The sequence below is a fragment of the Mustelus asterias genome, chromosome 1 (genome assembly GCF_964213995.1).
Source record: "Mustelus asterias chromosome 1, sMusAst1.hap1.1, whole genome shotgun sequence".
In the NCBI taxonomy this organism is placed as follows: Eukaryota; Metazoa; Chordata; class Chondrichthyes; order Carcharhiniformes; family Triakidae; genus Mustelus; species Mustelus asterias.
This window is the reverse complement of record NC_135801.1, coordinates 138,413,494-138,426,470: the sequence shown is the minus strand read 5'-3', so window position 1 is coordinate 138,426,470 and position 12,977 is coordinate 138,413,494. Positions and strand designations below refer to the sequence as shown.

Here is a 12,977-nt window from a genome sequence, read left to right as displayed (position 1 = left end):
CCTTCATTCATCTCATCCTTTTACTCTTCACATATTTATAGAACGCCTTAGGGTTTTCCTTAATTCTACTTGCCAAGCCCTTCTCGTGACCCCTTCTGGCTCTCCTAATTTCCTTCTTTAGTCCCTTCCTACAAGCCGTATACTCATCTAGATCCCTATCTTCGCCAAGCTCTCTGAACCTTTTGTACGCTTTCCTTTTCTTCTCGACTAGGTCCTGCACAGCTTTCGTGCACCACGGTTCCATTAACCTACCAACTCCTCCCTGTCTGCTCGGAACATTGTCCTGTAGAACCCTAGACAGACTTCCTTGAAAAACTGCCACCTCTCTTCAGTAGATTTCCCCAAGAATACCTCCTTCCAATTTGCTCCTCTAATTTGCTACCTTATGTCTTCATATTTCCCCTTACTCCATATAAACGCTTTCCTAGCTTGCCTGATCCTCTCTTTTTCCAATGCAAGCATAAAGGAGATAGAGTTATGATCGCTATCCCCCAGATGCTCTCCCACTGAGAGACCTGACACCTGTCCAGGCTCATTGGTCAGTATCAGATCAAGTACAGCCTCTCCTCTTGTAGGCTTGTCCACATGCTGTGTCAAGAAACCCTCCTGAACACACCGAACGAACTCCTCCCCATCCAATCCCCTTACCCTAGGGATATTCCAATCTGTGTTTGGGAAATTAAAGTCTCCCATCACAACAACTCTGCTATTATTGCAACTCTCCAGGATCTGTTTCCCTATCTGCTCCTCCACCTCCCTGTCACTATTGGGCGGCCTATAGAAAACTCCCAGCAAAGTGATTGACCCCTTCCCACTCTGAACTTCCACCCACAGAGACTCTATTCTCCCCGTGTCTGCCTGGGTTTCCTATGGGTGCTCTGGTTTTCTTCCACAGTCCAAAGATTTGCAGGTTTGGTGGATTGGCCATGGTAAATTGCCCCTTAGAGTCCCAAGATGTATAGGTTGAGGGGGTAAATACATGTGGATACGGGTGGGATGCTCTGTTGGAGAGTTGGTGCAGATTGGATGGGCCAAATGTCCTCTTGCACTATATGGATCTTATGAACGTTTATGAAGTAGGCGGCTCACTACCACCTTCTCAAGGGGAATTAGGGATGGGCACTGAGAATGCCAGCTTAACCAGCAGCACCCACAACCCGTGAAAGAATAAAAAGGAATATTATCGTGCTTTGTTTCTCCCTTTTTTTCCTCTGTCATGCTTTTTTCCCCCCCACACTCCTCAATCCATTTATCCACCTACTGATGTTTTGATTCAAGGTATGAAAGTATCATATCTAAAACTGGTATGTTATGTGTCCAATCCAGCATATATTTGTTACCCACTTGTAAAAAAAGAACATTCAGTCTAAGAGACCTCCGAGTTTTGACAATATTTAGTTTAAAAGGAGTCCTTTGTCACATTTCGTAGGGATATCGATATAGATTTTGGCAAGTGTAAAGTTGTGTCTTCGGTCAGAGCAGCTGTCTCATCTGGTTCTCTGGTCTCTCTGAAGAAGAATCTTCCTGTGCCATAAACTGTTAATTACTTATGAAATGCACACCGAAGTAGAAGATTTATTAAGGTAACATGTTATTGTGCAAACAGTGGGAATGCTTGTGTTAAATTAGAATTTTAATATCAAAAAGAGTAGTGGTTTATTTTGAATGCAGCTTTGTGCAATGCTCAGAGAGTGATCTACGCAAAGCTTTCAGCAACAGAGATGAAAAGGAAATATTTTGAAACTAAACTAAAAGCTCTCTAATAAAGACGAAAATGGCAATATACCAGTTTATAGGGGCATGTTGTCTGTCAATAAAAGTCTGTCAAGATCTTTTCATGTTTGTTTTGAAATAAATCACAATTTTGAACCGTTTTAAAAGCTATTTTTTTAACTCCTTCCCTCCCCAAGCCCTCACCCCTGCTCCCTTATATTACCGAAAATAAAAATAAATTTATGCTTAAAACTTAATTTAAAAAAAAAATAGAAAGCACACAGCAGGCTGATTGACATTTGAAAGTGAAAGATAGGCTACAGGGAAACAGGGGTAGGCCTATCGTACAGGTGCCACCCCCCCTGCCCCCCCCAACCCTCGCCCCCCAACCCGACCCCCATCCCATTTCCAGCATTTAGTTAGCCTGAAGATGATCTGTAGCTCTGCTCCATTTACCTATCTTTGATCCATATCTCTCCCTTCCCTTAATTTAAAAAAATATCTGTCTAAAAACTCCGTTGGACCAAACATCAGCACCCTGTTTGGAGAGAGAATTCTTCAGGTACGCCATAAAACGTGAGTACTGGACCAAAGGTTATGGGGTGAAAGCAGGATTAGGCTACTGAGTTGGACGATCAGCCATGATGGTCATGAATAGCAGAGCAGGCTTGAAGGGCCAAATGGCCTCCTTATGCTCCTATCTTCTTTGTTTCTATAAACAACTGCTACTTTTTTTTTGCAGGTTTGCTGAATTCAGCTCCACTCCTTCTACCCGGGCGCCACTTTCTGAATGCATGCCTACTGGCAGCCAGCGTTGGAGGAATAGTTCCCTATATAATTGATCCAAGCTATGCAACTGGTATTGCCTGCTTGGGTTCTGTATCTGCTCTGTCTGTGGTTATGGTAAGCAACAGGAAACAGTTAGCAAGTGACACTTGTAAGAATCTGAAAATAATGACTTGCAGGCTTGGCCATAAATTGGAGTGTTAGAGTTTTCCTCTGTTCGGCCTATAATAGAAACATTTTGAGTAATAGGTGTTTATTGCTATTAAGGCTGAAACGTATGGTGTATTTGGGGGGGTGGGGGGAAACGGTGGCATAGTCGTAATGTCACTGGACTAGTAATACAGAAGCCTTGACTAATTTCCTGGGGAAACGGGTCCAAATCCCACCTCAAACTTAGAACTGAGAGCTGGTCTCAGCAATGGTGACCATGAAACTATCATTGATTATCATTAAAAAAACATATAGGCTGGAATTTTATCATCCCGCCTGCTTAGGGAATCGGAGCGGGCGAGGGACATTGACCATTGGAAAGGTCCATTGACTTTGGGCAGGATTTTACAGTTTCAGGACGAGGAAGGCCTGTAAAATCCTGCCCATAATTCACTAGTGTCCTTTTGGGCAGAATCTGCCGTTCTTACCTGGTATGACCCACATGTGACTCCAGACCCACAGCAATGCGGTTGACTCTTAAATGCTCTCTGAAATTGCCTAGCCATACTGTTCAAAAGCAATTAGGGATGGGCAACAAATGACACCCATGGAAGTGTTCAGTATGGCCATAAAGTGGTCACTTAAGGGCCTGAATGGTAGCAAGGACGGGTTTCCTGTCTGAGGCCCTGCCCACCCAGTGTGAAATAGCAGCCAGTTTGGGGTGAGTGGGAACCTGAAGAATCCTTGTTCATACACACCCCACCCTCCCCCCAATGGCATCTGAACCCGCTGAGTGGAGCATAGATTTCTGGCCCATGATTGTGTTTCTTTTAGTTTTCGCTTGGCTGTGAAATAATTGTAATTCCAAGATTTGAGAGACTTGAGTTTCAAAACGGCAGTTTTCTCTGACCCAAGAGTTAAATAGATTTTGTCATCCTGGTTCTAAGATTATGTTACTTTCCAGAATTATTCTAAGTCCCCAACATTGTGTTGTTAGGGGTAGTTTTTTTGTGCACTTTGTAGGTTATTTTGTACTCGCTTTGTTTCGCCTTTAGGGTTTCACGTTAACAGCTGCTGTTGGCGGCGCTGATATGCCTGTGATCGTCACTGTGCTTAACAGTTACTCGGGCTGGGCTCTGTGTGCGGAGGGGTTCCTGCTGAATAATAACCTGCTAACTATTGTTGGTGCCCTGATTGGCTCCTCTGGTGCCATCCTCTCCTACATCATGTGTGTGGTAAGCAAAGCATTTCTACATTTTGTTTCATACATTGGGAAAGGATTTGCTGAGTACATTAAATTTCAATATTGTGCTGTTAATATCTTTAGATTTTTAATAAGAACATAAGGAACAGGAGCAGGTGTAGGCTATATGTCCCTGCAAAGCATCTTTGACATTCAGTCCAATCATGGCTGAACTCTTACATCAACTCTCACTTCTGAGAATAGATATTTATATATATTTGAATTCCGACACCCTTGAAATGACCTTTTGGATTATGGCTTTTAGTGATTTATTTACGAAGAATTGATAAATGATGACCCAGAGCCTGTGCCTCCTCCTCTCGGCCGCCCTGGTTTCAACAGCCTTCAGATGCTGATGAATTATCCACTGAGTTCTGACCATTTTTGTTTTCAGAATTCCTTTCTTGCAGTTAAATCTATCAGCTGTACCATTTATATCGTGCAAAAAATTCACATCCTCAGGATTTGCATTCATAGTCAATCGATTACCTTTTTGAAATTTAATAATTGTTGATAAGGAGTTATGTTCACATCTCGATCATTATTTTTTTAAAAAGAACTTATTTAACACCCACACTATACCATCATAATTCATACTTTAATTTATTTCCTCACCTCGGAATGGCCTAAACTATTCTTTAATTTATCAAGAAATTTTACTGTTTCGCTTTGTATTTTCGAATTGTTATTATTCTTCCTATTTAGCCATTATAACTTCCACTTTCCCTCTCTATTACACGGTCTTGTTAGGCTTATTTTTATTGTATGCTTCCAGTTTAAACTCTCAGTTTAGTTTAAATCTCTCTTAATCCATGGAATTCCATTTTGATGCAGCCTTCTTTTTAATCTAATAATGGGGGGCGGGGGAGTGGGGGGGGGGGGGCGAACTTATCATGGAATCATAGAAATCCTACAGTACAGAAAAACATTACAGAAACCCTACAGTACAGAAAAACCCTACTGGACAGAAAAAAAAGTATGAAAAACATTCTAAGTGCAGAACGTGCATGAAAACGGGAGAGTTTCTGATCCATTTTTTGAGCAGTCCAAATCTGCAAAAAAAAACCCCAGCAAAAACTGTTTCTCACCTACAGGGGAGGAGGCAGAGCTTAAATCGCCCGAAAGCTGGCTGAGAGCAGCAGAGGGCACTATTGCGCATGCACAATAAGAGCAGACAGACCTGTCACGCAGCCTCTGCCTCTCTCAGCCAGCCTCCATGGCCTAAAGCAGGCTCCCCCCGCCAGCTACTGCAGGGGTCTGAAGCCAACCATGACCATCCCTGACCAGACCGATCTACCCCCGTGACCCCCCATCCCCCACCGCCCAGACCGATCTACCCCCATGACCAACCCCCCTTCAACCCCCCCCTGGCCTGGTTCAGTCCGCCCCTCTCTCATACCCATGATCTCTAATGCGGAACATGCAGCTGGCCTTGCCCCCTTGGCATTGCCTGGTGCCTGATGGGCAGTGCCAGGCTGACACTGGCCCTTGACCTCCCAGGAAGGGCCTCAATGGCCTCCGGTTCTACCGGCGAGGCCATCATGTCTGGTCAACCGTTGCTGGGGACCAGCTGTGATGCTCACCAGAGAGAACCTCTCCCGGCGATGCCACAGAGGCAAGTAAGCCCGGATGATTGAGTCCGAGGCTCGCTAATAACATTGAAATAAGATGTAAATGATTTATTCAGCCTTGCGCCAGATGTTTGGTGCCGGTAAGATCGCGAGAGGTGAGAAATCGGCCCTGAACTTGCCCCACCCATTGATCCGCCGGGCGCGATGGTAAGATCGCCCCAATGTTGGCTGTAGTTTTCTATTCATCATTTATCTGAAGATTTCCAGCTGCTACTCTTTGACCCCTTTGCTAACTTCCCTACCCAATAATTTTGGGTCAGGCCCTGTTTAATCTCATTGACCTCTGTCTGTTTCCCATCCAGCACTCCCTCATCATTAACTCTTTATCAGTCTTTTCCATTCTTACACTGAACCTCGCCACGTGTCTCCCGATTGTTCGTCGCTTGTCACTGCATTTATTTGCCCTGCTTCATTCCCCAGAACAAAGTCAACCATTTTTTTCTCTCTTCGTCTCATAAATATACTGATCCTCCCATTAGTTTTGGCTGTGGTCTAACAAACATCTCCATACCCTGACTGCATTTGTTACCTTCATTCCAGTTTGTCTTCACAAAGATAAGATTACCCAGAGTTGTTGTCCTGTTGTACTTGCATATTTCTGAACTGCGGATCTCCCCCACTCTCCCTCAGCTCCACAATTTCATGGTCAAGCTACAACCTCCGATCTTTACCTTAGAACTCCTCATCATTACTGCTAGCCCACCTTCCTTTTCCTTCCTAGTCCAGTCCCTCTCCATTATAACCATCCTATCTAATGCCTATAACTTCTAAGCTGTGTTTGAATGCTTGAAACATTCACAAAGCTATTACTCAATCCTGATTATTCTTTTTCCTTGCTTTCTCATTAAATGTCTTTGATGTCCATTGACTTTTCTACGTCAGTGTTTTTATTTCTTACTATTACCTGCTTCTAGTCTTTTATCCTTCAATAGCATTTTACTCGATATTAGTTAAGTGCTCTGCTTATATTCCAATAATTTTACAGTGACTGGTTCTTCCTCCGTCTCAAATATTGATTTTCCTGCCTGTGACAGCTCAGGCTTGCAATCACAAATATCACACATTTGGCCTGTTTTCTGTGGCATGATTTAAGCCTGGGGCAGATTTTTCACCCCGATATAGGTGTGGGAACAGAAGCACACAGTGCATAATATCCCAAATGGAGGCTGGCGTGCCGGTTCATTGGCATTACCCCACTTTTGGGTCATTTTCTGTCCGCAAGGCCCCGCAGCATTGGGAACAGGTGCCCTGCTGGTGGCAGAGCCAGTACCCCAAGACAGTCTTTGAGGCCCTCCTCACCTACAAGGCGACAGCTGTTGCCACAGTCGCCCTGTGGGGACCCTCCCCTCCACAATGGTGGCCCGATAGCTGGGGCCATTGTTTTATTCAAAATTTTAATTTACAAGTTCCTGAGAGGTTGCCTCAAGGTGGAGGTGCCCTTTCTTACCCTTATCTGCAGTGCCAGGTTGCAGCAAGCACCTTCCGTGCTAATGCGCCTCCTGTTGGCCCTCTAGCTTCAAGAGCTCACCTGCCATCCTTAATTGGATGGCGAGCGTGCCCTTTGACCACTAATTCACCAATTCAGTAAAAGTCACTGCTGGGTGACTGCTCCTGTCACATTGCAGGGTCAGAACCTCTATGTGACCCCAACACCAACATCTTGTTCCCAAAATCCTTTCCTTAATTGATTTTGCTTTTGGAGCATTCGAAATGTAAATGTATTTTTCTGACCAGTTTTAAAATACAAATTATTGGTGAATATGTACATGATGTTGCCGTTATGAAGACGTACCACAGGGAGGCAGGCTACCGTTGCTTCACATTTACCAGGACGTTTATTTGCAGGCAGCTTTTCCTCATAAAGTCTCTTGCATGGACTATTCTGTTTCTCCCAAAATTCTTATAAAATTACTAAGTAAATTCCTGTGCAGTAATGAAACCAAAAAAAATTAAACCAAAGTAACAAAACTTAATAGATCGAAGTCTTTTATTTGTAGGCGATGAACCGCTCTCTGGTCAATGTCATTGTCGGTAGTTACGGTACTTCATCTACTGGCATTGGTAAACCGATGGAAATCACTGGCACCCACACGGAAATCAATGTGAATCAGGCGGTTGAGATGATCAAAGGGGCCAATGATATCATCATCATTCCAGGTCAGTGTTTAGATGAGAAGTAAACTTATTTTTCTAAAGATGTTTAACTTGAACTTTAAAAGGAAACTTGGGATTTGATGTTGGCTTGGGAGGTTTGAAATTCCTGTGGTCGATGACCATGCTGTTGGGTGACCTTTTATAGCCGTCATTCTTGCTTTGTGTAGGAATACCATGTGAAACTGCACGAGACCTTTCCAAATGTCATTCACTTCTTACGAATAAAGTTGCACAAGATGTTAACCATGCTATGTTTGGTCCATATCCTTTGCTTTTGGTCTGAATTCCTCCAGAGGCATTCGTGCACAAAATAGATTTTGATATTGATTTGATTCGAGTATGTATTTTTTTGGGAAAATTGTCATGGGGTTGGATTTAATGAGGGTGGCCCATCGGTTGGAGAACAGGCAAGGGGACCTGCATCGCCGCCGTGGGTGAGAGCCAATGCCAGGCCTTAACCAGGATTTAGGATCCTCGGGATGGGGGAGGGGGCTGTGGGGGGCGGGGGGGGGCGGGGGGGGGGAATTGCACCCGCCCAAAGAGCTGTCAGTAGCTCTTCATTACCAGCAGGTGAGAGAGGGTGAGATGGAGGTCACGGGGAGGGGAGTTTCTGCATCCTTTCTATAATAGGGTGACCAGAACTGTACTCAGTATTCCAAGTGTGGTCTTACCAATGTCTTGTACAACTTCAACAAGATGTCCCAATTCCTGTATTCAGTGTTCTGACCAATGAAACCAAGCATGCTGAATGCTTTCTTCACCACTCTGTCCACCTGTGACTCCACTTTCAAGGAGCTATGAATGTGTACCCCTTGATCTCTTTGTTCTGTAACTCTCCCCAACGCCCTACCATTAACTGAGTAAGTCCTGCCCTGGTCTGATCTACCAAAATGCACCACCTCACATTTATCTAAATTAAACTCCATCTGCCATTCGTCAGCCCACTGGCCCAATTGATCAAGATATCGTTGCAATCCTAGATAACAAAGAACAAAGAAAATTACTGCACAGAAACAGGCCCTTCAGCCCTCCAAGCCTGCACCGACCATGCTGCCTGACTTAACTAAAACCCCCTAACCTTCCGGAGACCATATCCCTCTATCCCCATCCTGTTCATGTATTTGTCAAGACGCCACCTAAAAGCCACTACCATATCAACTTCCACCACTTCCCCCGGCAGCGAGTTCCAGGCACTCACCACCCTCTGTGTAAAAAATCTGCCTCGTACATCTCCTTTAAACCTTGCCCCTCGCACCTCAAACTTATGCCCCCTAGTAATTGACTCTTCCACCCTGGAAAAAATCTTCTGACTATCCACTCTGTCCATGCCTCTCATAATCTTGTGGACTTCTATCAGGTCGCCCCTCAATCTCCGTCGTTCTAGTGAGAACAAACCAAGTTTCTCCAACCTCTCTTCATAGCTAATGCCCTCCATACCAGGCAACATCCTGGTAAATCTTTTCTGTACCCTCTCCAAAGCCTCCACACCTTTCTGGTAGTGTGGCGACCAGAATTGAACTTAATATTCCAAGTTCAGCCTAACTAAAGTTCTATAAAGCTGCAACATGACTTGCCAATTTTTAAACTCAGTGCCCCGGCCGATGAAGGCAAGCATGCTGTATGCCTTCTTGACTACCTTCTCCACCTGCGTTGCCACTTTCAGTGACCTGTGTACTGTACACCCAAATCCCTTTGCCTATCAATACTTTAAGGGTTCTGCCATTTACTGTATATTTCTTATCTGTATTAGACCTTCCAAAATGCATTACCTCACATTTGTCCGGATTAAACTCCATCTGCCATCTCTCCGCCCAAGTCTCCAACTGATCTATATCCTGCTGTATCCTCAGATGGTCCTCATCGCTATCTGCAAATCCACCAACCTTTGTGTCGTCCGCAAACTTATTAAACAAACCAGTTACATTTTCCTCCAAATCATTTATATATATTACAAACAGCAAAGGTACCAGCACTGATCCCTGAGGAACACCACGTGTCACAGCCCTCCATTCAGAAACACACCCTTCCACTGCTACGGTCTTCTTTGACCGAGCCAGTTTTGTATCCACCTTGCCAGCTCGCCTCTGATCCCATGCGACTTCACCTTCTGCACTAGTCTGCCATGTGGGACCTTGTCAAAGGCCTTTCTGAAGTCCATGCAGACAACATCCACTGCCCTACCCTCATCAATCATCTTCATCACTTCCTCGAAAAACTCGATCAAGGATAGGTAACTGGCTATCTGATCGAAGACAGAGGGTGGTGGTGGATGGAACATTTTTGGACTGGAGGCAGGTTGCTAGCGGAGTGCCACAGGGATCAGTGCTTGGTCCTCTGCTCTTTGTGATTTTTATTAATGACTTAGAGGAGGGGGCTGAAGGGTGGATCAGTAAATTTGCTGATGACACCAAGATTGGTGGAGTAGTGGATGAGGTGGAGGGCTGTTGTAGGCTGCAAAGAGACATAGATAGGATGCAAAGCTGGGCTGAAAAATGGCAGATGGAGTTTAACCCTGATAAATGTGAGGTGATTCATTTTGGTATGACTAATTTAAATGTGGATTACAGGGTCAAAGGTAGGGTTCTGAAGACTATGGAGGAACAGAGAGATCTTGGGGTCCATGTCCACAGATCTCTAAAGGTTGCCACTCAAGTTGATAGAGCTGTGAAGAAGGCCTATAGTGTGTTAGCTTTTATTAACAGGGGGTTGGAGTTTAAGAGCCGTGGGGTTATGCTGCAACTGTAAAGGACCTTGGTGAGACCACATTTGGAAAATTGTGTGCAGTTCTGGTCACCTCACTATAAGAAGAATGTGGAAGCGCTGGAAAAAGTGCAGAGGAGATTTACCAGGATGCTGCCTGGTTTGGAGGGTAGGTCTTATGAGGAAAGGTTGAGGGAGCTGGGGCTGTTCTCTCTGGAGCGGAGGAGGCTGAGGGGAGACTTAATAGAGGTTTATAAAATGATGAAGGGGATAGATAGAGTGAACGTTCAAAGACTATTTCCTCGGGTGGATGGAGCTATTACAAGGGGGCATAACTATAGGGTTCATGGTGGGAGATATAGGAAGGATATCAGAGGTAGGTTCTTTCCGCAGAGAGTGGTTGGGGTGTGGAATGGACTGCCTGCAGTGATAGTGGAGTCAGACACTTTAGGAATATTTAAGCGGTTATTGGATAGGCACATGGAGCACACCAGGATGATAGGGAGTGGGATAGCTTGATCTTGTTTTCAGATAAAGTTCGGCACAACATCGTGGGCCGAAGGGCCTGTTCTGTGCTGTACTGTTCTATGTTCTATGTTCTAAGTTCGTGAGACACGAGCTCCCCTTCACAAAACCATGTTGCCTGTCACTAATACGTCCACTTGATTCCAAGTGGGAATAAATCCTGTCTCGAAGAATCCTCTCCAATAATATCCCTACCAATAAGGCTCACCGACCTGTAATTACCTGGATTATTCTTGCTACGTTTCATAAACAAAAGAACAACATTGGCTCTTCTCCAATCCTCTGGGACCTCCCCTATAGCCAGTGAGGATATAGAGATTTCTTTCAAGGCCCCAGAAATTTCCTCCCTTGCCTCTCTCAGTATTCTGGTGTAGGGCGGCACGGTAGCACAGTGGTTAGCACTGCTGCTTCACAGCTCCAAGGACCTGGGTTCGATTCCCGGCTTGGGTCCCTGTCTGTGTGGAGTTTGCACATTCTCCCCGTGTCTGTGTGGGTTTCCTCCGGGTGCTCCGGTTTCCTCCCACAGTCCAAAGATGTGTGGGTTAGGCTGATTGGCCATGTTAAAATTGCCCCTTGGTGTCCTGAGATGCGTAGGTTAGAGGGATCAGTGGGTGGAATGTGTAGGGATATGGGAGTAGAGTCTGGGTGGGATTGTGGTCGGTGCAGACTCGATGGGCCGAATGGCCTCTTTCTGTACTGTCGGGTTTCTATGATATCCCATCAGGCCCTGGGACTTGTCTACCTTAACGTTTCTCAAGAACCCCAATATCTCCTCCTTTTTGATCTCAACATGACTCAAACTATCTACACACCCTTTTCCAGACTCATCATCCAGCAAGTCCTTCTCTTTGGTGAATACTGATGCAAAGTATTCATTTAATACCTCGCCCATTTCCTCTGGCTCCACGCATAGATTCCCTCCCTTGTCCTTGAGTGGGCCAACCCTCTCCCTGGCTACCCTCTTGCTCTTTATGTATGTATAAAAAGCCTTGGGATTTTCCTTAATCCTGCTGGCTAATGCTTTTTCGTGACCCCTTTCAGCCCTCCTTACTCCTTGCTTAAGTTTCTTTTTACTGTCTTTGTATTCCACACTTGCTTCATGTGTTCCTTCATGTGTTTTCTCTTCGACTAGGCTCACAATATCTTTCGTTATCCAAGGTTCTCAAAACTTGCCATACTTATCCTTCATCCTTACAGGAATGTGTTGGTCCTGAATCCCTATCAACTTACACTTGAAAGCCTCCCACATGCCAGATGTTGATTTGCCCGCAAACATCTGCACCCAATCTACATTCTTCAGTTCCTGCATAATATTGTTGTAATTAGTCTTCCCCCAATTTAGCACCTTAACTTGAGGACTACACTTATCTTTATCCATCAGTACCTTAAAGCTTACTGAATTGTGGTCACTGTTCCTGAACTGCTCCCCTACTGAAACGTCGACCACCTGTCCGGGCTCATTCCCCAATACCAGGTCCAGTATGGCCCCTTCCCTCGTTGGACTATCTAGATACTGTTTCAAGAAGCCCTCCTGGGTGCTCTTTACAACCTCTGCCCCATCCACGCCCCTAGCACTAAGTGAGTCCCGTCAATATAGGGGAAGTTAAAATCTCCCACCACAACGACCCTGTTACTTTTACACCTTGCCAAAATCTGTCTACATATCTGTTCCTCTATCTCCCTATGGCAGTTGGGTGACCTATAGTAAACCCCCAACATTGTGACTACACCCTTCCTATTCCTGAGTTCTACCCATATTGCCGCCTTCACTGTCCGCTATGCCACCAATCTTGGTGTCATCTGCAAACTTACTAACCATGCCGACTAAATTTTCATACAAATTGGTAATATAAATGACAAATGACAGTGGACCTAGCACAGATCCCTGAGGCACACTGCTGGTCACAGGCCTCCAGTTTGAAAAACAACCCTCTACAACCATCCTCTGGCTTCTGTCATTAAGATGTGGAGATGCTGGCGTTGGACTGGGGTAAATACAGTAAGAGGTTTAACAACACCAAGTTAAAGTCCAACAGGTTTATTTGGTAGCAAAAGCCACAAGCTTTCGGAGCCTT

At 45.0% G+C, this 12,977-nt stretch overlaps 1 protein-coding gene across 1 annotated transcript in view; it reads left to right on the top strand.

Moving 5' to 3' along the window:
* LOC144511240 (NAD(P) transhydrogenase, mitochondrial-like) overlaps positions 1 to 12,977 on the top strand; it is a 122,536-nt gene that overhangs the window by 70,761 nt on the left and 38,798 nt on the right. Inside the window, exons 15-17 of the mRNA XM_078241398.1 lie at positions 2,456 to 2,616; positions 3,705 to 3,884; positions 7,521 to 7,680. Of these exons, the coding sequence (XP_078097524.1) occupies positions 2,456 to 2,616; positions 3,705 to 3,884; positions 7,521 to 7,680 (501 nt within the window). The remainder of the gene's footprint in view (positions 1 to 2,455; positions 2,617 to 3,704; positions 3,885 to 7,520; positions 7,681 to 12,977) is intronic.